The sequence below is a fragment of the Culex quinquefasciatus genome, chromosome 3 (assembly GCF_015732765.1).
Source record: "Culex quinquefasciatus strain JHB chromosome 3, VPISU_Cqui_1.0_pri_paternal, whole genome shotgun sequence".
NCBI classification, from domain to species: domain Eukaryota; kingdom Metazoa; phylum Arthropoda; class Insecta; order Diptera; family Culicidae; genus Culex; species Culex quinquefasciatus.
Window position 1 is genome coordinate 11631060 of NC_051863.1, and position 26435 is coordinate 11657494.

Sequence of the window (26435 nt, forward strand, 5' to 3'; positions counted from 1 at the left end):
AATGATTGAAATGACCAAAATGACCAAAATGACCAAAATGACCATAATGACCAAAATGACCGAAATGGTCAAAATGACAAACATGACCAAAATAACCGAACTGACCAAAATAACCAAAATGACCGAAATGGCCAAAATGACCGAAATGACCAAAATGACCAAAATGACCAAAATGACCAAAATAACCGAAATGACCAAAATGACCGAAGTGACCGAAATGACCAAAATGACCAAAATGACCAAAACGATCGAAATGGTCAAAATGACCAAAATAACCGAAATGATCAAAATCGCCGAAATGACCAAAACGATCAAAATGTCCAAAATGACACAAATGACCAAAATGACCAAAATAACCAAAATGGCCAAAATGACCAAAATGACCGAAATTGCAAAAATTACCAAAATGATTGAAATGACCGAAAATATCAAAATGACCAAAATGACCATAATGACCAAAATGACCGAAATGGTCAAAATGACAAACATGACCAAAATAACCGAACTGACCAAAATAACCAAAATGACCGAAATGGCCAAAATGACCGAAATGACCAAAATGACCGAGCATGAGCATGAGCATGAGCATGGTTGACTGCCAATGAGCTGCTACTCCGTTATTGACAGATCAGCTGAAGTTAAACAATGAATCAAAAATGATCAGTGGGAGCCAACCATCCGTTCACTGTTTAACCCCCGAAGACCCCGACTTTATTAGTCAATACCGGCGCCCTCCCAAGAAGCCTGCAGTTCAACAAAAGGGAGGAATGTTAGTCCGATAGTTGAAGTTGCAGACTCATCAAGCACATAGTTTTTCGCTATATACTTGTTGATACCGCTTGAGACCGTTGAATCCACAGCATCTCCTTCAAGCATCACGTGATTATTATTTTTTTGGGTTAGTAGGATAAGGTATTGGCTTTTCGATGCCTCCCGAGCTACGATGCTATTGGGAGGACTTTCATAACAAACCCGTCGGCGAGCCTTCCGAGCAACGATGATATGGGAAGGTCTTTCTAATTAGCACACCAAAACACTCGCGCACAGGTATTTAAATACTGAATAAATGTAATTTTTCATCACGATTACCCAGACGACATTGATGATATAGGAAGGACTTTGTCATTTACAGTAATACTTAAACTTATTTTAATGCAACAATTCACACGACGTCGTGCCTCCCGATCAACGATGATGTAGGAAGGACTTGAGCAAGCCAATCAGGATGAAACACGAAATAAAATTCTTTTCTTTTCACACACAATGCCACATAATTGACCGCGCGTCACCACCCAACTAATTGAACTGATTTTTTCTGCTTGTGGGCAAGCCACCCAGGATGAAACACGAAATAAAATTCTTTTCTTTTCACACACAATGCCACATAATTGACCGCGCGTCACCACCCAACTAATTGAACTGATTTTCTTCTGCTTGTGGGCAAGCCACCCAGGATGAAACACGAAATAAAATTCTTTTCTTTTCACACACAATGCCACATAATTGACCGCGCGTCACCACCCAACAAATTGAACTGATTTTCTTCTGCTTGTGGGCAAGCCAACCAGGATGAAACACGAAATAAAATTCTTTTCTTTTCACACACAGTGCCACATAATTGACCGCACGTCACCACCCAACTAATTGAACTGATTTTCTTCTGCTTGTGGGCAAGCCAACCAGGATGAAACACGAAATAAAATTCTTTTCTTTTCACACACAATGCCACATAATTGACCGCGCGTCACCACCCAACTAATTGAACTGATTTTCTTCTGCTTGTGGGCAAGCCAACCAGGATGAAACACGAAATAAAATTCTTTTCTTTTCACACACAATGCCACATAATTGACCGCGCGTCACCACCCAACTAATTGAACTGATTTTCTTCTGCTTGTGGGCAAGCCAACCAGGATGAAACACGAAATAAAATTCTTTTCTTTTCACACACAATGCCACATAATTGACCGCGCGTCACCACCCAACTAATTGAACTGATTTTCTTCTGCTTGTGGGCAAGCCAACCAGGATGAAACACGAAATAAAATTCTTTTCTTTTCACACACAATGCCACATAATTGACCGCGCGTCACCACCCAACTAATTGAACTGATTTTCTTCTGCTTGTGGGCAAGCCAACCAGGATGAAACACGAAATAAAATTCTTTTCTTTTCACACACAATGCCACATAATTGACCGCGCGTCACCACCCAACTAATTGAACTGATTTTCTTCTGCTTGTGGGCAAGCCAACCAGGATGAAACACGAAATAAAATTCTTTTCTTTTCACACACAATGCCACATAATTGACCGCGCGTCACCACCCAACTAATTGAACTCACCGAAATGACCAAAATGACCGAAATGATTAAAATGGCCAAAATGAGCCGTATGAATTAATAAAAGGTGTGTTTATTTTTTTATTTTTTCAATATTTAAAATATTTTATCAAGACAAATACTTATAATTCACCAGCTGTCAACTCTTCCTTCGCCATCTTCCTTGGTCCCGCCGGAAACAGATAATAGCTCATCAGTGCCTTCACCCTACGCTTGACCTCCTGCAGCTCTTCGGAATCATCCTCCGAAATGGCCCCCAAATCCGACCCGGCCAGTTCATTCGGGATGACATCGAGCAGCGCTTCCGTGTTCAGATCGTTTCTAATACTGACCATCCGCCACGGATCTTCTGCTCCGTGCGTGAAGTGGATAAAGTTGATTCGCGGGGACAGAGCTCCGAACCGGTTGTTGGCCCGCTGCGTCGCGTAGTAGATGGACTCGTACGTGATCCATTCGCCAAACACGCGCCGGCACGTTTCCGAGTAGAGCTCCAGGTTGACGCGACTGCCGAAGGGCTGGTTGTCCGAGTCGGTTGTCAGGAACCAACCGAACTCGGTGCACTCCTGGTACAGGGCCTGGCGAGCGCCGAGCTGGACAAAGGCCGAGTTCCAGTCGGTTTCGCTGAACGCTTCGATGGCAAAGTCCAGATCCGACACGACACAGCCAATGTCTTCGGCGAACTTGGTGTTGAACCAGTTGGCGAAGGAGTCGACCGCTGTGGGCATGTCCACTTCCGTGAGGTCGGTGCAAACTTCGGAGAAGTCGGTGAGACTGTGGGGGGGGATGGGATGGTTATGGGTTGATTCAGATTGTTGAAGGTTGGACTTACTCTCCATTGCGCAGCGTGTACATCTCGATGGCGGTCATCATGGTGCTGAAGAAGTACTGAATCTGTAGCGTATTTTCCGGGTCGAGTTCGTGGCAGATGTTGAACTTTTCGAAAATTATCTCCTCTAAACCGGCATCGATCAAGTTCTGCATCACGTGGAACGCAACGAAGATCTCGTTGTAGCAGCTTTGACTGCCGTGATCGATCAGCGTCTCGCCCCAGGCCTCGGCAAACTCCTGGAAGTCCATGAGGGCGTTGTGCTGACCTCCGGAAGACCAGGCGGCATCCGCCAAGTGAGGGTAGCGCACGCGGAACCACGTGGCGAGCGATCCTCCGAAGCCTGCACCGGCCACCATCACGTGAGCGTATTCATTCTTCAGTACATCAAGTCGAACGTAGTTGACGAACTCAGCAAGATCGGCGAGGATTTGATCGGTGTTCAAGAGCCGCAGGTTGTCGGTACTCACGTCTCTACAACAAAGAATTCAGGTACGTGAGTACGATCCCATGATCCGTCACCCCAAACAAAACTTACTCGGTAACCCAGCTCTGTCCGTAGAACCGCGTCTCGAACGCAAACACAATTCCGTGCATCTCACGGGCCATTTCGTAAATCAACGAGGACTCGTCCACCATGTTGGGCTGAATCGGCTGATTGCCGCCCAGGTGGATCAGAATCGGCCCACCCGGCATGTACCAATCGCTTAGCGTCAAGTACCGCAACGTCCACTCGTCCGTGTTTTGCGCGTTGAAGTGATCGATGCGAGTGGTGAAGAAGTTCTCGATCACGATCCGCTTGGCGGGGCCCGCCGGGGAGACACTCGGGGACAGTCGCTTGGTCAGCATCTGCTGTACCAGCTTGCGACTCGCTTCGACGTTCTGCTTGGTTCTTGGTGCGGCAGCGGACGCCAAGGCCACCAAGGCGGCTAGAGCCACGATGAAGATGGCTCGCATTGTTGGAGCTCTTCAAGACACTTTGACTTCACAGAATTAAAAAAAAAAGTCTTGATTCTGAGGCCGTCCACCTCGCACTTGGCATTGCGGCCACTAATCCGAACCATTTTTATACACGCTCCCTAAAATTGCAGTTTATCTTGTCCAACGCAAATTTAGCTTTTATGTCACTGCTCGATTTTATTGCAAATTTTGTGCACATCCCACCACAGGTTCTGATTAGGTGAAAGGTATCTCACGCGGAACTTAAAAGTGTCCGCGCTTAGCAGTAAACATTACAACGTGTCCGGCAATAGGTGATAAGGGTGGTAATTTGAGCGATACGGTTTCCCAAAATACTTTGCCCAAGTACAGCTGGGCAGTGCATTTTTGTATAGTGTTGATTATTCGTTTGCGGATTTGCCTAATTAAAAAAAAGGTTTTTCATTTTAATAATATTTCTTCAAGGAAAATTACTTTTGAAAATATCAGCAGCTTCAAAGCTCAAAAAGTTTATTTCATAAAATTTTCTGTAACAATATTTTACATTTGCTTTAAATCAAACCACGACAAGCAATTCTTTATGCATTGGACTGATTTGAGGTGCTTTTCCATGCCAAAAAAAGTCTTTTTGGTACCATTGGTTCGTCCATACAAGTCTCCATACAATTTCGGTAGCTATCGATACAATAAACGATATGTAAATATTCAGAAATCTGTATCTTAGGAGGGGATTTTCTGATCGATTTTTCGTCCTCTGCTAAGTTGTCGGCGATAGGTAGGAAAATTATATATTTTTTACTTACTTATGTTTACAAAAAGTAAATTTCCAATAAATCTCTTTTATTAATTTTTTCTGTAATTTCGAAGTTTTGAACCATTTTTTTTTCTCACGGAAAAACATTGTTTTTAATAATTCAGCATTTTTCAAAAATATTGAATAAGTACTCTGTTTTTTCTAAGTGCATCTCCAGCGCAGGTAGCAAACATCGAAGCAAATCAAATTTGCACCCGACGTCAACCCCACCGCGGTACCTGTCGCGGTAGCAAATTTGCTCTCAGTTCTTCGAGATTTCACTTTGCTACCCGTTATTCTGCTGGTTTGCTACTGCGGCAAATGGAATAATGCACGGAAAACTGAATCATGCATGGAAAAAAAAATTTAAATTGTTTTTTTATGTGTAAAAAAATCTAAAAATAAAAATTAAAAAAAAATATCAATGAAAATTTAAAAAAAAAACATAAAAAATTAAAGATCGTAAATTTTTTAAGAGATTTAAAAAAAATTAAAAAAATATAAAAAACATAAAAAAAATAAAGAAAATAAAAAAATAAAAAATTTTCCAAAAAAAATAAAAAAATAAAGAAATTTAAAAAAAATAAAAAATTTAAAAAAATAAAAAAAAATTACAACAAAATTAAAAAAAAAAAATTAAAAAAATTTCAAAACTAAAAGAAAATTTAAAAAAAATTAAAAAAAATATAAAAAATTTAAATAAAATAAAAAAAAAATAAAAAAAATTAAAAATTAAAAAAAAATCAAAAAAGTTCGAAAAATTTAAAAAATAATAAAATTTAAAAAATTACCTAATAAAAATTTGAAAAAAAGTTAAAAAACCCGATTTAATCCCACCAGGGGTGAGATAGAGCCTTTCTTACTAAAGAATATAACTTCTCTCAATTCACAACATCGACTTGATACAAAAAATCTTATGATGAAAGCAAGGTATTATTAATGATGTGTTTTCTAAAAGAAATTGAAAACGCAATTTTCACCTATCGAATATTTTTAATCGTACAAATTCTTAGCTTCCAATGCGCAAGTGACGACACACACCGCGGTTTTGGTTTTCTAGTTTTGGTACGAGCCCAAAAACCGAACAAAGCAGGCGCAAAGCAAAACCGAGTTAACCGCACTGTGGGAAGCTTGCCATTCAGCGTCTACGAAAGTGAGAGAGCCAGAGATAGATATTTTTACAACCGCACCACTACACACTCAATCGCAATACCTTAGGTAGATAGCCATAGGGACGTGGCGTTACATCGTGCTGCCACCTGGTTTTTTAAGCGCAAGAGTGTAAAAGTGCTGAGTCATCGTCTAAAAATAGACGGCGTCCTATCTCGCCCAGCAAAATGAAGTCGATAAAGTAGTCGGTTTCGATGAGAAAAAGTGGAAAATGTGGTCTAAAAAATAGCGACGCCATCCCCCTATTGGCGTCGCGAGCATTGAAAACTTTGAAAACGATATAAAGCTTAGAAGCTTCGAAAGCTCCTATTTGAATCCAATGAACTCTGTTAAATAAAACGACACAACAAATGAAGCCTACTTAAAGGCGATTTTAGGAGCACACGGGAAACAAATTGATTGTACCCGGATGTATGTCCTATGTCAAAAAAGTTTTTGCATAAACATTGGACAGTTATGCAAAAACGGACAGAGCCAAAGAAACCGAAAAGCTACGATATCTTACATGTTGAAGGAAACATCGGTAGACAAGCTATTACGAACGAGTATAAGTCGAGCCGAAACATATGCGCCAGCATTCTCGCGCCAGTATTCGAAGCTCAACTTGACGACTTGGCGACGAAGCGGTGAAAATCGATGCAGTGTGATTTTTTGGCGATTTTTCCGATTAAAATTCATGCTGAATCGACATATTTACGAAGTTGGAAATGACGTCTTGGCTTAAAGTAAAACCTATACCTTTCTTTAGTAAGAAAGGCAAAAAGTAAATCGTTCTAAAAATTGATCGGGATTGCCGATCGATGTCGAATTTGTTTCAGATGCTCACTCATGGTCTGTACTATGAATGTAGCAAGAAATTTCGAATAAAATCAGAAATGAAAAATGTTGGCGAAGGTCACCAGGTGGGCTTTTACCTTTTTTTTTAGGGATTTTGTTTCTTATGGTAGGTCAATCAAACGGCTCTAACTCCAGAACCATATTATGAATCTGGATGAAAATTTGGGAGGTTGTAGGGCTCGAAAAATGCAATTTTTGAGATAAATAAAAGGTATGAAAATGAAAAATTTTGACCATATTTTCATTTGAAAACTGTGTATTTTCTGGAAAAGTCTGGCCGCATCCGAAAACATAATGGATAATTCGAAATTTGCGCGGCAACTCGCCCAGGTTCAGCACACTAGCTTTCATCTGCATTTAGGAGAATCGAAATCGGATTTATGGGAGCTGAGAACGGCGCGACACAAAATTTTGCAAAATTTTACCACATACGAACATCACTCGACCTCCACGGAATTTATTTTCTCAAAATTCGAGGGTTCGAGATAGACGAGTTCTGTCAAGGTGAATCGATAGAGCGTCGAAAATCGATGCAGTGTGATTTTTTGGCGATTTTTCCGATTAAAATTCATGCTGAATCGACATATTTACGAAGTTGGAAATGACGTCTTGGCTTAAAGTAAAACCTATACCTTTCTTTAGTAAGAAAGGCAAAAATTAAAAAATATTTAAAAAAAATCGAATTTTTTTTATAAAAATAAAAAAAAAAATGAAAAAATAATAAAAAAATAATAAATAAAAAGATAAAAAATAACAAAAAAATTAAGATCTAAGGAAAAAAATCAAAACAAAAAAATGGAAAAATATAAAATATGAAAAAAAATTTAAAATATAAAAAAATGACAAAAATAAAAAAAATAAAAAAAAATTAAAAAAAAATAAATTTAAAGAAATTGAAAAAAATAAAAATTTAGAAAAAATTCAAAAGATTAAAAAAAGAATTTGAATTTTTTAATTTTTAAATTCTTGAATTTTTGAATTTTAGAATTTTAGAATTTCTGAATTTTTGAATTTTTTTAATTTTTGCTTTTTTGAATTTTTGAATTTTTGAATTTCTGAATTTTTGAATTTTTGAATTTTTGAATTTTTGAATTTTTGAATTTTTGAATTTTTGAATTTTTGAATTTTTGAATTTTTGAATTTTTGAATTTTTGAATTTTGAATTTTGAATTTTGAATTTTGAATTTTGAATTTTGAATTTTGAAATTTTGAATTTTTGAATTTTGAATTTTTGAATTTTGAATTTTTGAATTTTGAATTTTGAATTTTGAATTTTTGAATTTTTTTTTGAATTTTGAATTTTGAATTTTTGAATTTTGAATTTTGATTTTTGAATTTTGAATTTTTGAATTTTGAATTTTGAATTTTGAATTTTGAATTTTGAATTTTGAATTTTTGAATTTTGAATTTTGAATTTTTGAATTTTGAATTTTGAATTTTGAATTTTTGAATTTTTGAATTTTGAATTTTTGAATTTTGAATTTTGAATTTTTGAATTTTGAATTTTGAATTTTGAATTTTTGAATTTTTGAATTTTGAATTTTGAATTTTGAATTTTGAATTTTTGAATTTTGAATTTTGAATTTTGAATTTTGAATTTTGAATTTTGGAATTTTGAATTTTGAATTTTGAATTTTTGAATTTTGAATTTTGAATTTTGAATTTTTGAATTTTGAATTTTTGAATTTTTTTTGAATTTTTTGAATTTTTGAATTTTGAATTTTTGAATTTTTGATTTTTGAATTTGAATTTTTGAATTTTGAATTTTTGAATTTTGAATTTTGAATTTTGAATTTTGAATTTTTGAATTTTGAATTTTTGAATTTTTGAATTTTGAATTTTTGAATTTTTGAATTTTGAATTTTGAATTTTTGAATTTTTTTTGAATTTTGAATTTTGAATTTTTGAATTTTTGAATTTTTGAATTTTGAATTTTTGAATTTTGAATTTTGAATTTTGAATTTTTTTTGAATTTTTGAATTTTGAATTTTGAATTTTTGAATTTTGAATTTTTGAATTTTTGAATTTTGAATTTTTGAATTTTGAATTTTGAATTTTGAATTTTGAATTTTGAATTTTGAATTTTGAATTTTGAATTTTGAATTTTGAATTTTTGAATTTTGAATTTTGAATTTTGAATTTTTGAATTTTGAATTTTTGAATTTTTGAATTTTTGAATTTTTGAATTTTTGAATGTTTGCATTTTTAAATTTTTGAATTTTTGTTTTTGAAATTTTTGAAATTTTAAATTTTTGAATTTTTGAATTTCTGAATTTCTGAATTTTTGAATTTTTGAATTTTTGAATTTTTGAATTTTTGAATTTTGAATTTTGAATTTTGAATTTTGAATTTTGAATTTTGAATTTTGAATTTTGAATTTTTGAATTTTTGAATTTTTGAATTTTTGAATTTTTGAATTTTTGAATTTTTGAATTTTTGAATTTTTGAATTTTTGAATTTTTGAATTTTTGAATTTTTGAATTTTTGAATTTTTGAAGTTTTGAATTTTTGAATTTTTGAAGAGGAGTTTTTTCAAGGTGGCAAATTTGATCTCGGTATTCATGAGTCGGGTGCAAATTTGATTTGCACACCAGCGCTGGAGATGCCCTAAGTCATTATTTTTAAGTGCCGTCATCTGGGGTGAATCAGGACTACAGTCTGAATAGGGACAGCAGTGTTAAGAGCACTTAATGGTTTTAAATTTGGAAATGGATGTACACATTTTGTTGGTCTCAGTCTGTTCTATCCGAAACCAACGAGAAAAATCAAAATATTGTGCTCTAACATGGTTAAAACTGCTGTCCCAATTCGCCCCATGTGTCCCAATTCACCCCAGGTAAGTCTTTTGCAAATTCTCCTTCGGAAGTTCAGGTGTAAAAAAAAACCACAACTTTAAATTGAAATTTTAACTCAAAACTTGTTAAATCAATTGAGAACTAAAGTTTTTTTTATTGATTTTCAAACAAATAAAACTTTTTAAGCATTCAGAGTTGTCGGCCCACGGATCCAATAAAGAGAGAGAAAAAAAAGTCCAAGATTTTTTTATCTTTGCCTCATTTTGAAAAAATAAAAAAAAAATAGATTGATGAATTAATCAGTGAATAAGGCAAGAACTTCATTTCTAGCCGATTAGCGAAAACTTCAAATAAATTTTGTACCAGTCTAAAATAAAGTTTGAGTTCGAAAGAAACACAATTTTGTCTATAAAATGCACAGTTTTCAAGTTATAGTAAATTGAACTTGAAAAGAATTATAGTAAATTTTTGGTTGAATATTACCTCTTTTTTTTTGAGTAATATTACATAAAAAATGTTTAAAAATGTGAACCTGATTCATCATTTTCTGGGGTAAAATTTATCTTTTTTTTTTGACACAAAATCTGTCACCATTTCCTGATGAATATTACCATCATTTTTTTCTGTGTAGTGTTCAATGTAAACGTATTTTTTAATTTTTGTTTCATGTAATCTTCATTTATGGATTTTTACAATAAAGTTGAATATTTGTTCAGATAAATCATTGTGAAAAATGGAGTATAGGCAAAATGATTTTTTTTGCAATTCCGTCGTGAAACTACATACTTTTCCTGTCATTCTTGAACGACGAAATAGCCTACTTTTCTGTACCAAAAATAACAGAATCGAATAGCAACACTTTTCAAAATAAATGCTGAAAAGTAACACTTTTCAGCACTCAAATGGGTGCTGAAAAGTTGAACTTTTCAGCACTTGTTTCGAAAAGTAACACTTTTCAACATTTTTTTGATTTAAACGATTTATTGACAAAATACATGAAAATTTGACATAAAATTTCACTCAGTGTGTGTTTTTTGGAATTGCAAAAAATGTTGTATGGAACTCGTTGCAAAACTTGATTTTTTTCAGCACTCTTCGTATTTATCCAACTCGGTAAACCTCGTTGGATAAATGTGCGACTCGTGCTGAAATAATCCTCTTTTTGCAACTTGTTGCATAAACTACTATTAAAGCATGTTTTTTTTTCAATTGGCCTTAATTTTTTAACGGACGAAAATGCAAATTCTGGTCTTATTGGATTATTTTGATTCGAAAAAATGAAGAAAAATCACGTGAATTAATTTTTCCAAATTGAAAACAATGACTGTGCCGAATGGTTCAAAATGCACGTGTTTCTGGGGACCCCAAACTTCATGCTTCCCCACGTGTTGAGCCTGCGCAGAAATTTTGTTGGTCGGTGAAATCGGACCAATAGCCGAGATATCACCAGTTTAAAAAATAAAGCCATCCATACATTTTTTTTGGAAAATTCGTGAAAATATTAGAAACAATGTGGAAAAAAAGTCCTCGGCTCCCCCCTTCAAAGTTGGCCCAAAAAATCAGGGGGCAAAAGCAATATTTTTTCAAAAAACTTCAAAATTTGAATTTTTAAGTACAATCAGCTGAAAACAATTTAAAATGCATTCCACTGCGTTAAGAATCATTTTATCAATCATTTATTTGAATTAAAAACCTTTGGAATTTTTGAAAATTTTCGATGTTTATGATTATATTATATTTTCGCTAACATTTTTGTTTTCGTTAAATCTTACGTTTTTTAAACCTAATGATTGCAGAACAACTGAAGTAGCTTAAAATGCATTTTAAAACACCTTTTCCATGCTTGTTATTATTATTTTTTATTTTTTTTTCAGGCAGGCACACTGCCAAACTGTCATAAAGTGCGAGTTTATTTGTTTGTCATACACATTAAAAAAGTAGTATGCCAGCTGCGTGTAAAAGACTTGGGCGTAAAAAAAATGTACTATTTTATGAAATTTTATGTAATATTACACCCTGAAATATGTAGCCCACCAGTATGGGAAACCTACTTGACCGAATGTCAAGCTCATATATGAGCAATTCTCTACCAAAACCGGAAATGGATTTTATTTGTATTTTTTGATTTGGCTCAAACATTGTGGGTGCCTTCTCTATGACCAAAGAAGCTATTTTGTGTCATTGGTTCACCCATACAAGTCTCCAAACAATTTTGGCTACTGTCCATACAAAAATGGTATGTAAATATTCAAACAGCTGTCACTTTTGAGTGAATTGTCTAATCAATTTGGTGTCTTCGGCAAAGTTGTAGATATTGTTGAGGACTATTGAGAAAAAATAGGTACACGGGAAACAAATTTGTAAATTTTTTAATCAACTTTTTTTCACAAATACTCAATTTCCCAAAATTTAATTTTTTTTATTTTCCAGACTTAGAAAACTTTAATTTTCGTGTTTCTTTTTCTTAAAGCGGCTGTATCTCAGCAACCCGAGGTCCAATCTTCAATGTTTCTTAGACAATTTTATAGCAAATTTTCTGAACTTTTTCAAAAGAAATATTTTCAGAAATGGTCACTCATGGTCTCTATTTTTTAAAAACGAAAAACTGCCCATATATCGCTAAAATCAAACTTTCGGTGGGTATATCTTGAAAACGGAGCACGCAATTTTGCATTAAAAAGTAACGTCAAATTTGTTTTTGTATGAGATTTCGATTTTTTTCAAAAATCACTCTTTTTTTCAAAAATTCATCACTCGGCGGCAGATTTTTTGACCATGTTTCTCTATGGCTCAAAAGTTGGGGATTTTTGTCCCCTAAAACAGATCAAAAAATCTCGAGAATAAAAAAAATATGTATTTTAGGAAATTGAGTATTTGTGAAAAAAAATGGATAAAAAAATCTGCAATTTTTTTCCGTGTACCTATTTTTTTCTCAATAGTCCTCAACAATACCTACAACTTTGCCCAAGACACCAAATTGATCAGACAATTCACTCAAAAGTTACAGCTGTTTGAATATTTACATACCATTTTTGTATGGACAGTAGCCAAAATTGTATGGAGACTTGTATGGGTGAACCAATGACACAAAATAGCTTATTTGGTCATATGGAACGCCCCCACAAAGTTTGAGCACAATCAAAAAATGCAAAAAATAAAAATGGTCGAAATCGGCCGATTTCGTAGACAGTTCCTCATATGCGTTTATCCTTTCGACTCTTCATCGGTCTGATAGCCGAGCGGGCTAAGGCGCCAGTTCGTACTGTTGGTGCTGGGTTTTGTATCCCGTCGGTTGCATTTTTTTTTGTGTTTGACAAAATTGTACATGAAGTGTGTAACATCAAGTGTCTTTTTGACGAAGGTGATGTGCTGGGAGGCTCAGGTGATCAAGTGAATGGTGATATCCGGAAGATCTGTAACCTGGGAAATTGGAAAGTAGCAGCCCAAGACCGAGAAAGATGGAAGCGTCTTCTTGCTACAGCACGCGTACCTGGTGCGCTATGCTGATATGGTATGTGTGATGTGCATGCTTTTGCATGCGATTTCACTGTCGGATTTTTTGCTGTGTAGTCTAATACCTGCTTGAGCTTCAGAGAATTTTGCATATGCCTGAAAATGAAAAATATTATCTCACTCAATCACACAATTGGGACCAATCGGTCCAACAGCCCTTGATAGCTGCAGTGCCCCAAAATTTGCAGGTGTTTAGAAAGGGTTATCGTAGGTCGGTTCACCACATCATCCGTGGCAGGTGCCTTATCTATGATAAGGGCACCGAGCTAAGAAAACCATGGAAAGGATGGGTTTGCCCGGCGTTCAAGTGAAACACAATGGTAGATATCACTGATGAATATTTTGGAGAACCATGTGCAAGAAGTATAAAAGGAAACCATCTAGTCTAAGATAGCTCAGTAAGGCTATCCTTGACCATGCGGCCAATTCTGCTACTGCTCGCGCTTGTTGCGTTGGCGTCGTCTGCTGTTGTACCTCGAACAAGGCGAAACCATGCTGCTAGTCGGGCGATAATTCAGCACATGCTGACGAAGGGATTGTACTCGGAAGAGTCCGTCGAGTCTACCAGCAGCAGTGATCGAGATGAGCGTATTGTGGTCGAGAACTACTTCACGACCCGGCTAAACCACTTTAATCATCAGCAACGGGAGGACTGGACTTTGCGGTATCTCTCTGTTACGGAGCACTACAGGCCGGGAGGTCCCATCTTGATTCGCTTGTCCGGAAATGGACCCGTTCGGCGGGATATGATCAACGAATCTTCGCTGATCACCGAGCTGGCTCGAGAAATGGGCGGGGCTGTGTATGCATTTGAAACACGATTTTACGGCATGAGCAAGCCCACCAATGACGTCAACACGGAAATTATGCGCTTTTTGAAAACCGATCAGATCATGGCCGATTTGGTGGAGTTCATCATTTATCTGAAGCGTGACGTGTTCCGGGATGAGAACATGCCGGTGTTGGTGTCGGGCGCAGGTTACGGAGGAGCGTTGGCCACGTGGTTCCGCGTCCGATATCCTCACATGGGTGATGCCGCCTGGTCTTCTGGAGGATACCACGAAGCTGTGCTGGATTTTAGCGACTTTGCCGAATCCTGGAGTGAGACGCTGGTCGATTACGGCAGTCAACAATGCTACAACGAACTTTTCGTTGCGTTTAACGTGATGCAAAACCTGATCGATATCGGTATGACCGATATGCTGTACGAGAAGCTGAACATCTGCACCGAAATTGACCCGGAGGATAGTCTCCAGGTGCAGTACTTCTTCAGCACGCTGATGACCGCCGTAGAAATGCACACCCTGCGCAATAGAAAGTAAGTGTACTGAGGATTCACCGAGTTCAAACAACCTAACCTTGCTTCAATTCCAGCTTGACCGACTTTTCCACCTTCTGCGACGAACTCCTCAGTACGGAAGCCGCCACAGCTGTCGAAGCGTTCACCACCTGGTTCAACTCGCGCTTCACCGAGGACGAAGGTTGCATCGTGACGGATCTCCAAACCGTAGTCGATGCGTTCCGCCAAACAGACTGGGACTCCCCGTTGGTGGCTAACGGAGCCCGTCAATGGATGTACCAACAGTGTGCCGAGTTTGGCTGGTTCCAGACAACCAACTCAGCGTATCAACCGTTTGGAAACCGCGTCACCGTTGAGCTGCACGCGGAAATTTGTCGCATGGTGTTCGGTGAATGGGCAACGGAGGAAACCATCCTGCAAGCCGCGGAACGTACCAACAATCGCTTTGCGGCGCTTACGCCAAACACGAGGCGAATCCACTTCACCAGTGGGGCGGAAGATCCCTGGAGGGCGGTGACGATCAGGGAAGATCTGGGCGGACGGGCCACCGCCGACGTTATACCGGGTATACTGAGCGGTTCCGAAATGAAGGCCACCTCGGAGAATGATTCGGAGGAGCTGCGAGCAGCTAAGAGGAGGATAAAGACTGTGCTGAAAGATTACATACTGCGACCGAGTGGTGGAGGTAATCCGGGAGGACCGGGAGGGCCAGGCGGCCCAGGAGGTCCTGGAAACTTATAATTATATATTTATTTATGTGAGTTGTGATTGTGGGAATTGAATAATATAATTAAATGATTTATGTAATGAAAGTTTTGCTAACACAACTCTTCATTATGAACGTAATGTTTTGCCCTGTTGATTTCTCGTTCCGTTTTTTTGAGGAAATGGGATTCCACAACACACTCTAGTCGACAGAATTATACCTAAGATCATGTTTGGTTAGCATTAAACAAAAAAAAATCGTAAGATACAATATAATCACTAAAAGCCTCCATTGAATCTCCCTTTCTTAGAATGGATTCATGGAGGCGCCATGCGTCACGGCAACCATTCTTGAAAATGTGCCAGAAAGTTTTCAATCAAAAATAGCGATATGTAAAAAAACCTGATTTGTGGATGGAACACGACACGCTAGCTGCCAGCCCCTTGGCCAATCGCTACGTTCAGAGAGGAGAGAATCCAACAATATACCAGACAGGCGCTCACTTGGCCTGCACTACCACAGTTTGCCGTCAATTTATATTTGGCATAGTGTAATCAACAAAATTGCAAATCATTTTTGATAACATTTATTTTAAGCAGTTTAATATATGATAAAAACAATGCCGATCGCAGACTATTTCGAGTCAGCTTTGAACGATAGAGCGCAATCGGTCTCTCTGAGCCATTCGCCCTACTACCCGATTGGAATGAAAGGGAGATCAAAGAGAATGTATTCGGTAGCGATTGGTGTGAAAGTGACAAACGGTAGGAAACGGTCAGGGCAGTTTTTCGTCGCTTTAGATTTGTGTTCGCGAGTGATTAAGTATTTTTGGAGCAATCAGGACCCTGTATGATACAAAAATAGTGTCTCCGAAAACACCCCTTGAAAGAATATTTGTTTTGTTTTAGAAAAGGTTAAATAATATTTTTTTTTATTTTTTTTTCTTTTTGTGTGCTTTTGAAATCAGAGGTTTTAAAATAATTCCAAAATTAAAAACTTAAAAATTTGGCTATTGAGTTCAACTTTTCTCAATTTATTTGCACTTGACGAAGTTGTGAAAAAATATCTTTTCGACACTCAATAGGGGTTGCATAATAAACTTTTAAAAACGTTACAATACCTGAATTTTCGGACTCATCAGACATGAAGATTGCAGCTCAATTCTTGACGACACCGCATGAAACCGTCAAATCCACAGCATCTCATACTATGTTAAAGACATCAAATTGGCCAGAAAATCCCTTCTTAAGATACAGATTATCGAATATTCCATGTCCATTTTGTATGACCAACCAGTGAAATTTTATGAAGCATTGTATAGAAAAACCAAATGATGGCCTAATTTCGATGTTTTAATTATTTTTGGCGCTGCCTTTTTATTGATTTTTTTTATTATTTTTTAGCAAAAACATTGTTTTTAATTTTGATATAGGATATTGTTCTTCAAAAATTCGCTGCAACATTTAAATATAGGGGAGATGCTCGTATGTTTGGCGGGATTGTCGAACATCTCACACATTTGTTCAAATAAAAAGCATATCGACGCTGTCGTGCTATCATGTCGCACCCGCCATTTCGACGTTCCGAGAAAAACGCGTTTTAATGTTTGACCTTGAATTAACAAAAACGAGAGCACGTAATGTAAACAATGAATAACACGTGTTTGGTTGACCATTCTGCGCATTGTCCCGAAGTTTGATTAAAGTTGGTTGCTGGAGTCCCGAGTTATAATTACAAATGTTTACGGTAGTCTAACTTGTGTACGTCAAACGCATCCTGACCAGAAATCCCTTTGGCCAATTGTCGCACTTGCATCAATTTTCAGGGAGTGACAAGCTAGCACGACAAGATTGAAACTTCTTTCATATGAAAAGTGACAAAAGTACGGGGAGTTTTTTTGGTTTTTATTGAGTATCTCAGGATTGAAATCGAATTTTGGGGATCTGTGTAGGTCAAAAGGTGAGGCATTGTGAGCTGCACAAAATCGCGTTCTTAACTCAATTTGGCCCAAAATGTCGATGCAAATTAGCATCAGTGTAAACATTGACTCATTTTAAACATTTCCGCATTATGAATTTTCAAGAAAAAATTGATTAAAATGGTTAAAAAAGCATTTCAAAACCGTGAATTTTTCCTCTAATTACATCAGTTCTATCTCCGGCGCTCGCTACTCCTTACCTTGGCAGGTCACAAATCGCTCACGAGCACACACACGAATGATGTTTTGTTACCTCCAGTGTTGCCACTCTATCCTATTTTCTTTATGTGTGCATGCAAAATGTACCCCTTTCAGCTGGCAACAATGGTGCCCGCTCTCTCACTCTCCAACATTCTTTTGTTTGACGGCATCTAATTTTGGCCTGCTGCGGTTAGGTTTGAAGTGTCAAAGTCATTTTTTAAGTTTAGATGCTGCCCTTGCTAAACTGAAGCAATTGTAGAACTTTTTGTTGTAGTGAGTAGTTAACAGACACTTTAAAGAAGATTTTGCTGGAAGCTGGCTTTAATGTAGTGGTCGATTGAGCACAAGAGACCGAGGCAAACCTGGTAAGAAAATTGCCGTTTTTCGTTAGTGCAACTGAGCCGCCTGGGTGCGTCGTTAGAATTCAATCAAAGTGGACAAAAATCGTTGCGGTTTTTTTAGTTTTTGCATATTACTGCTTTAATTTACAAGTATTCGATCAAAAAAAGTTTTAAATCAGTGTGCTTACTAAAGATGTTAAACTTGGTGATAAGTTTGTAGCCGGAAAAACTATTTTGGAGCTGTAATTGAACGTCAAAGTGCTGATGTGGCAACATTAGAGGCACGCTGGAAATAGATGCTGTTCCCCTACGTTTCAAAAAAGTGGACTTGGGAGCATGACAGGGTAAAACAAATTAATTAATGAGTGTGCCCTTAGCAGCTGCAAAGAGATAGCAAGCTTGATTTGCAGGTGTTAAGTTATCTTAAAACCAGTACTTTAGGTAGGTAGTCATTGTTTGCCTTTATCGCAGAACCGCCGGTTGATTCGTTGAGCCTAATGGTTTCTTCCTGTTAAAGGGCTAACCATTTAGACTTTAGAGGGTTGGGGGGTTTTTACCAAACCATAAAATCAATACATCAAAAAAATGTGTTGGAAAGTGACATCTGTGGATTCTGATAAAATCGGAGCCATGGCTGTATAAAACTCGAGGGAGTGGTTTGAAGTGCTCAGTTCTAACTAAATTGTTCGCGGGGTGAAGCTAGGTGACCAAATTTTGCAATGCACCAGTTGACAGTTTTAGGGCTAGTGTTAGTGGCAGTGACATGCTCTGCCCTACCAAGTTCCAGCGATGGCCACAAAAGGATCGTGGTGGAGAATTTCTTCACAACCCGGGTCAACAACTTGAATCCTCAGCGGAACGAACGCTGGACGATGCGTTACTTTTCAGTGACTGAATTTTACGAGGCTGGTGGTCCAATTTTAATCTGGCTTGGAGGTAACGCGCCAATCCAAGAATACATGATTGACGAGTCCTCGTTGCTGTACGACTTGGCGCGACAGATGAACGGGGCCATCTTTGCGTTCGAATCGCGGTTCTACGGCCAGAACAGGGCTACCGAGTAAGTACTGAGGTGCGTGGAACGCATCTGTGGGATTGCTCTAAAGTTGCATTTCTCTCTTATGCAGAGACGTGACCGTTGAGAGCTTGTACTTGCTGAGCACCTACCAGATCATGGGTGATCTTGCGGAGTTCGTAACTTATCTGAGGCGCAATGTCGTTCACGATGAAGATGCTCCCGTACTGGTTTCTGGTGCCGGATATGGTGGAGCACTGGCCACGTGGTTCCGCGTCCACTATCCTCACTTGGCAGATGCCGCGTGGTCATCCGGTGGTACCCACAAAGCCGTTATGAGCTTCAGTGAGTATGCCGAAGCTTGGGGTCAAACGTTGATCAACTATGGTGGCCAGGCGTGCTACAACGAGATCTTCGTTGCGTTCCACGTAATGCAGTATCTGATCGACATGGGCTTGGAGGAGATTCTGTTTGAGAAGTTCAACCTGTGTACGGAAATTAACCTACAGGATAACCTAGAGGTTCAACATTTCTTCAGAATGATGATGAAAGCCGTGCAAGAGTTTACGCTGGAAAATGACAAGTAAGTCTTCTTTAAAGTTCCAACTACTGTTCAAGAAACTAACACAAAACATCTCAAAGCTTGACAGATTTCACCAACTTCTGCGATGCCCTCATGACCCCCAACATGCCAACAGCCCTCGACTCCTTCGCCAAGTGGTTCAATACCGTGTACGCCAAAGACGAAATCTGCACAACCGTTGATCTCCAATCGACCATCCAAAACCTTAAGCAATCCGACTGGACATCACCCTCGGTGCAGTCGGGACAACGCCAATGGCTTTACCAAAAGTGCGCCGAGTTCGGGTGGTTCCCAACCACGGATTCCCCTTATCAACCGTTTGGAAGTCGCGTCCAAACCGAACTGTACACCGAAATGTGCCGTGAAGTGTTTGGCGATTTCTTCCAACCGGACTCCATTACGAGGGCCGTTCAACGATTCAACCATCGCTTTGGCGAACTTACTCCGGACGTTCGGCGGGCCCACTTCACCAGTGGAGCGGAAGATCCCTGGAGATTGGTTGGAATCAGAGAAACGCTTAGTACGCGAGCCACTGCAGATGTCATCTCAGGCGAGCTGAGCGGGGCCGAGACGAGGGCCATCTCGGAGGATGATTCCCAGGTGCTGCAGGCCGCCAAGAGGAGGATACTGTTTTTGTTGGAAGATTATCTGGTTTCGCCGGGCGGTCCAGGAGGACCGGGAGGTCCTGGAGGTCCAGGAGGCCCGGGAAGTGGACCATAAGAATCTTTTCAAGAAATTAAATAGAATAATGTGAGTTGTGAATGTGGGAATTGAAATATAAATTATTAACTAAAAAAATTAATTAAACTAAAACAAACTAAAAACAAAATAACAAAATAACAAAATAACAAAATAACAAAATAACAAAATAACAAAATAACAAAATAACAAAATAACAAAATAACAAAATAACAAAATAACAAAATAACAAAATAACAAAATAACAAAATAACAAAATAACAAAATAACAAAATAACAAAATAACAAAATAACAAAATAACAAAATAACAAAATAACAAAATAACAAAATAACAAAATAACAAAATAACAAAATAACAAAATAACAAAATAACAAAATAACAAAATAACAAAATAACAAAATAACAAAATAACAAAATAACAAAATAACAAAATAACAAAATAACAAAATAACAAAATAACAAAATAACAAAATAACAAAATAACAAAATAACAAAATAACAAAATAACAAAATAACAAAATAACAAAATAACAAAATAACAAAATAACAAAATAACAAAATAACAAAATAACAAAATAACAAAATAACAAAATAACAAAATAACAAAATAACAAAATAACAAAATAACAAAATAACAAAATAACAAAATAACAAAATAACAAAATAACAAAATAACAAAATAACAAAATAACAAAATAACAAAATAACAAAATAACAAAATAACAAAATAACAAAATAACAAAATAACAAAATAACAAAATAACAAAATAACAAAATAACAAAATAACAAAATAACAAAATAACAAAATAACAAAATAACAAAATAACAAAATAACAAAATAACAAAATAACAAAATAACAAAATAACAAAATAACAAAATAACAAAATAACAAAATAACAAAATAACAAAATAACAAAATAACAAAATAACAAAATAACAAAATAACAAAATAACAAAATAACAAAATAACAAAATAACAAAATAACAAAATAACAAAATAACAAAATAACAAAATAACAAAATAACAAAATAACAAAATAACAAAATAACAAAATAACAAAATAACAAAATAACAAAATAACAAAATAACAAAATAACAAAATAACAAAATAACAAAATAACAAAATAACAAAATAACAAAATAACAAAATAACAAAATAACAAAATAACAAAATAACAAAATAACAAAATAACAAAATAACAAAATAACAAAATAACAAAATAACAAAATAACAAAATAACAAAATAACAAAATAACAAAATAACAAAATAACAAAATAACAAAATAACAAAATAACAAAATAACAAAATAACAAAATAACAAAATAACAAAATAACAAAATAACAAAATAACAAAATAACAAAATAACAAAATAACAAAATAACAAAATAACAAAATAACAAAATAACAAAATAACAAAATAACAAAATAACAAAATAACAAAATAACAAAATAACAAAATAACAAAATAACAAAATAACAAAATAACAAAATAACAAAATAACAAAATAACAAAATAACAAAATAACAAAATAACAAAATAACAAAATAACAAAATAACAAAATAACAAAATAACAAAATAACAAAATAACAAAATAACAAAATAACAAAATAACAAAATAACAAAATAACAAAATAACAAAATAACAAAATAACAAAATAACAAAATAACAAAATAACAAAATAACAAAATAACAAAATAACAAAATAACAAAATAACAAAATAACAAAATAACAAAATAACAAAGTAACAAAATAACAAAATAACAAAATAACAAAATAACAAAATAACAAAATAACAAAATAACAAAATAACAAAATAACAAAATAACAAAATAACAAAATAACAAAATAACAAAATAACAAAATAACAAAATAACAAAATAACAAAATAACAAAATAACAAAATAACAAAATAACAAAATAACAAAATAACAAAATAACAAAATAACAAAATAACAAAATAACAAAATAACAAAATAACAAAATAACAAAATAACAAAATAACAAAATAACAAAATAACAAAATAACAAAATAACAAAATAACAAAATAACAAAATAACAAAATAACAAAATAACAAAGTAACAAAATAACAAAATAACAAAATAACAAAATAACAAAATAACAAAATAACAAAATAACAAAATAACAAAATAACAAAATAACAAAATAACAAAATAACAAAATAACAAAATAACAAAATAACAAAATAACAAAATAACAAAATAACAAAATAACAAAATAACAAAATAACAAAATAACAAAATAACAAAATAACAAAATAACAAAATAACAAAATAACAAAATAACAAAATAACAAAATAACAAAATAACAAAATAACAAAATAACAAAATAACAAAATAACAAAATAACAAAATAACAAAATAACAAAATAACAAAATAACAAAATAACAAAATAACAAAATAACAAAATAACAAAATAACAAAATAACAAAATAACAAAATAACAAAATAACAAAATAACAAAATAACAAAATAACAAAATAACAAAATAATAAAATAACAAAATAACGAAATAACAAAATAACAAAATAACAAAACAACAAAATAACAAAATAACTAAATAACTAAATTTTGGCATGACCATCTATTGAACTCATCATTTATTGAAACCAATAGTTTTTTTTTATCACTAACTCATACATTCCCTAGCACTTAGACCGCGATCGGCTCGAATCCCTGGTAGATCCAGATGTCAATCAGCGTGCGGGTTCGCTCCTTGGCTTCAATCAGTTCGGGCGAATCGTTCTCGTAGTCGATCGATTCCAGATCTGGCGCGAAGAAGGTATTCGGAATCACGGTGGCCGGAGCGTCGTCATTCAAATCGCTCGTAATCCCGGTCAACATCATCGGGTCGATATCACCGTGGGTAAAGTGCACGTTGGCAATGTCGGGCTGGCGACCTCCGAAACGGGCGTTGGTGCGGAATACTCCCTGGCTGATGGATTCCTCGGTGGGAAAGCCAAAGGCTTGTTGACAAACTTCGACGTAGAAATCGCTGTCGATTTGAGTGCCAAACGGTTGGTACATCGAATCGGTGGTCGGGAAGAACCCGAGGGCAGTACACTGGAGGTACAATCGCTGGCGGTGTCCGGCCTGCAGATCTTCGTCGTCAAAGTTGGTCTCCAGCAGTGGGGCCATGTAGTGATCGAAGCCAAGGTTAACGCACTGCTCGTACTGATGCTCGCGGGCGAACCAGTTTCTCAGCGAGTACAAACTGTTGCCGATTTCCGGATCTTGGATGTTGACGCACATGTAGGTGGTCGACATCGTGTTGCGCAGATGCATCATTTCATCTTCAATGTCTCGCTGCAGTCCCAGCAGGAACGCCGTCGTGTCCCATCGGTTATCGGTGTTCAGATCATCGCACAGGTGGAACATCTCGGTGAGCAGCTCGGAACGATCGAGTTCGATCAAGTTCTGCGCGACCAGGAAGCTGCTGAAGATGGTGCTGTAACAGTCACGGCCACCAAACTCCCCGATGGTATTTCCCAGCGATTCCATGTACTCGGGAAGGTTCAGATCGGCATTGTTGTTACCACTCGAAACCCACACACCATCGGACAGATGCGGGAACTGGGTGTGGAACCAGGTAGCGAGACTACCGCCGTAGCCCCAACCCATCAGGATGACCTTGGCTTGAGGGTTACCAACGACCTCGTGCCTCAGATGGTGGATCCATGCTGCCAAGTCAGCAAGTGCCTGATCAACCGTCAAGAAATCCAAGTTCTCCGTGCTGGCATCACTGCGAGGAACGAAAGAAGATATTACAGTCCGAACAGTCCCACCCCAAAACCATCAACTTACTCAACGGGCAGACTGTGTCCAAAGTAGCGATGTTCGTTCGCAAACAGGTACGCACCCTCCAGGTAAGCAGTGTCGTAGAACAGACCTTCCCGCAGGTAACGCGTCTCAATTGGTCCGTTGGAGCCCACAATCACAAAGATCGGTCCCTTGGCGTACGCGTGCTCATCGTTCGAGTAGTACCGCATCGAGAACGTGTCCATGTTACGAGGTGAAAAGTGGTCCACCCGGGTCTCGAACCAACCCTCACGCACCATTCCGTTGGCCAGGGCTAGCAAGCCCGCCAGCAGCACCAGTGACGACCTGCTGATCATGTTGAGTGTACTTCTGAACCGCGCACCAAATGGAGACCCAGCGCAGATGACTTCCTTATATAGCCTTCGGTTGGTGTGGTTTTAGAGGCCCCCCTCATAAAACGACCCCACTGATAGGGTGGCATTTATCAGAGGGGCTAAGGGCGTCAATATTCGGTAGCCTGATTAGATGAACCTCCGGATAGTTGTTATCGAAGCGGGATACGTCCGAAATTGTTTTCAACAGCCATGATCTGGCCAATCGAGCGCTATTAATAGACGTCAAAGCTGAGGTCCATTTGCACCATTACAAACGGGCGTGAACAATATTTTGATTTTAAAGGGAAATATGTTTGGCAGGATAGGCGCTAATTTGATAATTTCCACTATCTAAACAACAAAATTCTAATTGAAACTTGTTTTCTCACTTCTTTAAAACGCTGTTATCGAACTACAAAGTTCTTCCCCAATTAACGATATTCCAAATTTAAAACACTCTTGAATCGTTGAGAGCTGCAGTTGCGCAACTTGCTTACGTAACGAGTACAAAAACACCTGGTTCCAATTTTACAATCCGTTGACCTCAGCTTATCTCGCGTGCCAAATTTACAAGGAATCATATATTTGAAGCAACGCTTCGTCAATTTGGTGGTGAAGATAGGATTTGGCCAGTATTATTTTAAAATCAAATTTGTCAGCCGTCTATAAAATTTCAAAACACTGTACCTTTGAAGTAATTTTTCATCGATTTCTGGTCTTCGGCAAAGTTATAAATTTCAAAATCTAGCCCAAAATTTCAAAATGTTAAAACATATTTTTTCAATCCTTAGAAAAAGTTGATTCAAAGGTGAAAAAGCAGATTTTTTTTCAATATTTTAATTTTTAACTTTGAAAATCGGACCATAAGTTTTCGTGAAATCAGTGATCAAAAACGAGGGCTAAATCGGCAACACTGCGAAACTCTCATTTTTCCTCAAAGGCCGTTTCAATAAAGCAAAATGTAGTGAATTTTCTCAGGCATTGGGATTTTTTTTAAATGAGCAAACATCCCAAGTAACATTTTAGGCTTTATCAAAGCTGTCACAACCGCTATAAAACCTATCAGCCAAAACCAACATTAAAACCACTCAGTCGTAACAAACTCCCCAGAACCTTGATAAATCCCACTTAAAACCCAAAAGGACCCCCGCAAAAGGTTGTTACGGCCTATTTATAAAACCTACATATGAGTTCAAGGCTTTACAACTGAATCCTAACAACATCCTCAAAGCCTTGAAAAAAACCTTTGTTAAAACCTAGTCAGGAGTTGAGGAAAAATTACATTTCATACGTCTACAAACGTCTTATGCCAAAAAGGTTTTATTTTGGCAAAAATAAGTCTTCGTCTTGCCAAATGAAATTATGGAGATGGTTGTCAAAAATGGTGATGATAAATAACCCAAGCAACATTTTTTCCAGGAGTTTTACAAGAGCTCTTCAAGATAGCTACAGCATAGCAGTAGGCAGATCCGCGGTAGGATAAAATTCTCTTCAAAACTTCTTCAGGAGTTTGGAAGAGTACTTGAAGAGAGTTTTACCCTACCGTGGTCCAAACTGCTATGCTGTAGCTATCTTGAAGAGCTCTTGTAGAACTCCTGGAAAAATGTTACTTGGGAATAGATATTAGAGGTAAACAAAATAATTTGAAAGCTTCAAAATCAAACCATCAAACATTAACGACCCCGGGTCTTTTGTGGTCTCTATTGCAAGTTTCTGCTCGAACCTAGGAGTCCGAAGGCTTGGATAGGGAGAGCACCCAAACCTCTTTCTACTCCAAGGAACCTTCCACCCGGGTGTTTGAACTGACGACCTTTGGATTGCGAGTCCAACCGCCGCCAGCGATTCCACCGGAGTAGGCTTGGTTTGGTGTGTTGTTTCACGCAGAAAAATAAGGCATATTTGAATCAACAAAACGTTTTGTTGATTTGAAAATCATATTTTTTGTTGAATCAACGCTAAACGTCAAAGCAGCTTTTTCAAAATAACAAAAGACTTTTGCGGAATCGAGAAAATCAAGGTTTGTTTCAACGCAAAATCGGCGTTGATTATATTCAACAAAAAAATTTTGGCTGATTTTAGTGTGACGTACTTTATGGATGAAGCCTTGGTGGCTAAAATTCAGCTGCGGTTAAAATTTTATTGATAAATGTAGGGGAGAGTAAAAAAATCAATTATTTTGTGATCATAGTGTTTAATGTTAAAAATATTTTATTTCAATTCATTGAATAAAAT

The 26435-nt window shown here is 36.5% G+C and overlaps 4 protein-coding genes across 4 annotated transcripts; 2 read left to right on the forward strand and 2 right to left on the reverse strand.

Moving 5' to 3' along the window:
• Positions 1 to 2414: 2414 nt before the first annotated feature.
• Positions 2415 to 4211, reverse strand: LOC119769626 (putative serine protease K12H4.7). The gene is made up of 3 exons (XM_038262796.1): positions 3706 to 4211; positions 3171 to 3641; positions 2415 to 3112 (listed from the first exon to the last, which is right to left on the reverse strand). The coding sequence occupies exons 1-3, from the start codon at positions 4122 to 4124 to the stop codon at positions 2464 to 2466; spliced, it is 1539 nt and encodes a 512-aa protein (XP_038118724.1). The 5' UTR covers positions 4125 to 4211; the 3' UTR covers positions 2415 to 2463.
• A 9417-nt stretch (positions 4212 to 13628) lies between these two features.
• Positions 13629 to 15327, forward strand: LOC6041196 (thymus-specific serine protease). Its single transcript, XM_001850438.2, has 2 exons — positions 13629 to 14532; positions 14589 to 15327. The coding sequence occupies exons 1-2, from the start codon at positions 13631 to 13633 to the stop codon at positions 15253 to 15255; spliced, it is 1569 nt and encodes a 522-aa protein (XP_001850490.2). The 5' UTR covers positions 13629 to 13630; the 3' UTR covers positions 15256 to 15327.
• Positions 15328 to 18212: 2885 nt separating this feature from the next.
• On the forward strand, positions 18213 to 20101 carry LOC6041192 (putative serine protease K12H4.7). The gene is made up of 3 exons (XM_001850437.2): positions 18213 to 18800; positions 18868 to 19338; positions 19398 to 20101. Exons 1-3 carry the CDS (start codon positions 18460 to 18462, stop codon positions 20056 to 20058), a joined length of 1473 nt encoding a protein of 490 aa, XP_001850489.2. The 5' UTR covers positions 18213 to 18459; the 3' UTR covers positions 20059 to 20101.
• A 2534-nt stretch (positions 20102 to 22635) lies between these two features.
• Positions 22636 to 24231, reverse strand: LOC6041191 (putative serine protease K12H4.7). Its single transcript, XM_001850436.2, has 2 exons — positions 23875 to 24231; positions 22636 to 23812 (listed from the first exon to the last, which is right to left on the reverse strand). Exons 1-2 carry the CDS (start codon positions 24183 to 24185, stop codon positions 22723 to 22725), a joined length of 1401 nt encoding a protein of 466 aa, XP_001850488.1. The 5' UTR covers positions 24186 to 24231; the 3' UTR covers positions 22636 to 22722.
• Positions 24232 to 26435: the final 2204 nt, after the last annotated feature.

Bases quoted from the DNA above. Each gene is read 5' to 3' on its own strand.
- LOC119769626 (XM_038262796.1), bottom strand. From the start codon at position 4,124: ATGCGAGCCATCTTCATCGTGGCTCTAGCCGCCTTGGTGGCCTTGGCG. The intron at 3,642-3,705 runs GTAAGTTTTGTT...TCTTTGTTGTAG, and splicing joins GGACAGAGCTGGGTTACCGA to AGACGTGAGTACCGACAACC. The intron at 3,113-3,170 runs GTAAGTCCAACC...CCCCCCCCACAG, and splicing joins TACACGCTGCGCAATGGAGA to TCTCACCGACTTCTCCGAAG.
- LOC6041196 (XM_001850438.2), top strand. From the start codon at position 13,631: ATGCGGCCAATTCTGCTACTGCTCGCGCTTGTTGCGTTGGCGTCGTCT. The intron at 14,533-14,588 runs GTAAGTGTACTG...CTTCAATTCCAG, and splicing joins CACACCCTGCGCAATAGAAA to CTTGACCGACTTTTCCACCT.
- LOC6041192 (XM_001850437.2), top strand. From the start codon at position 18,460: ATGCACCAGTTGACAGTTTTAGGGCTAGTGTTAGTGGCAGTGACATGC. The intron at 18,801-18,867 runs GTAAGTACTGAG...TCTCTTATGCAG, and splicing joins GGCCAGAACAGGGCTACCGA to AGACGTGACCGTTGAGAGCT. The intron at 19,339-19,397 runs GTAAGTCTTCTT...AACATCTCAAAG, and splicing joins TTTACGCTGGAAAATGACAA to CTTGACAGATTTCACCAACT.
- LOC6041191 (XM_001850436.2), bottom strand. From the start codon at position 24,185: ATGATCAGCAGGTCGTCACTGGTGCTGCTGGCGGGCTTGCTAGCCCTG. The intron at 23,813-23,874 runs GTAAGTTGATGG...CGTTCCTCGCAG, and splicing joins GGACACAGTCTGCCCGTTGA to TGATGCCAGCACGGAGAACT.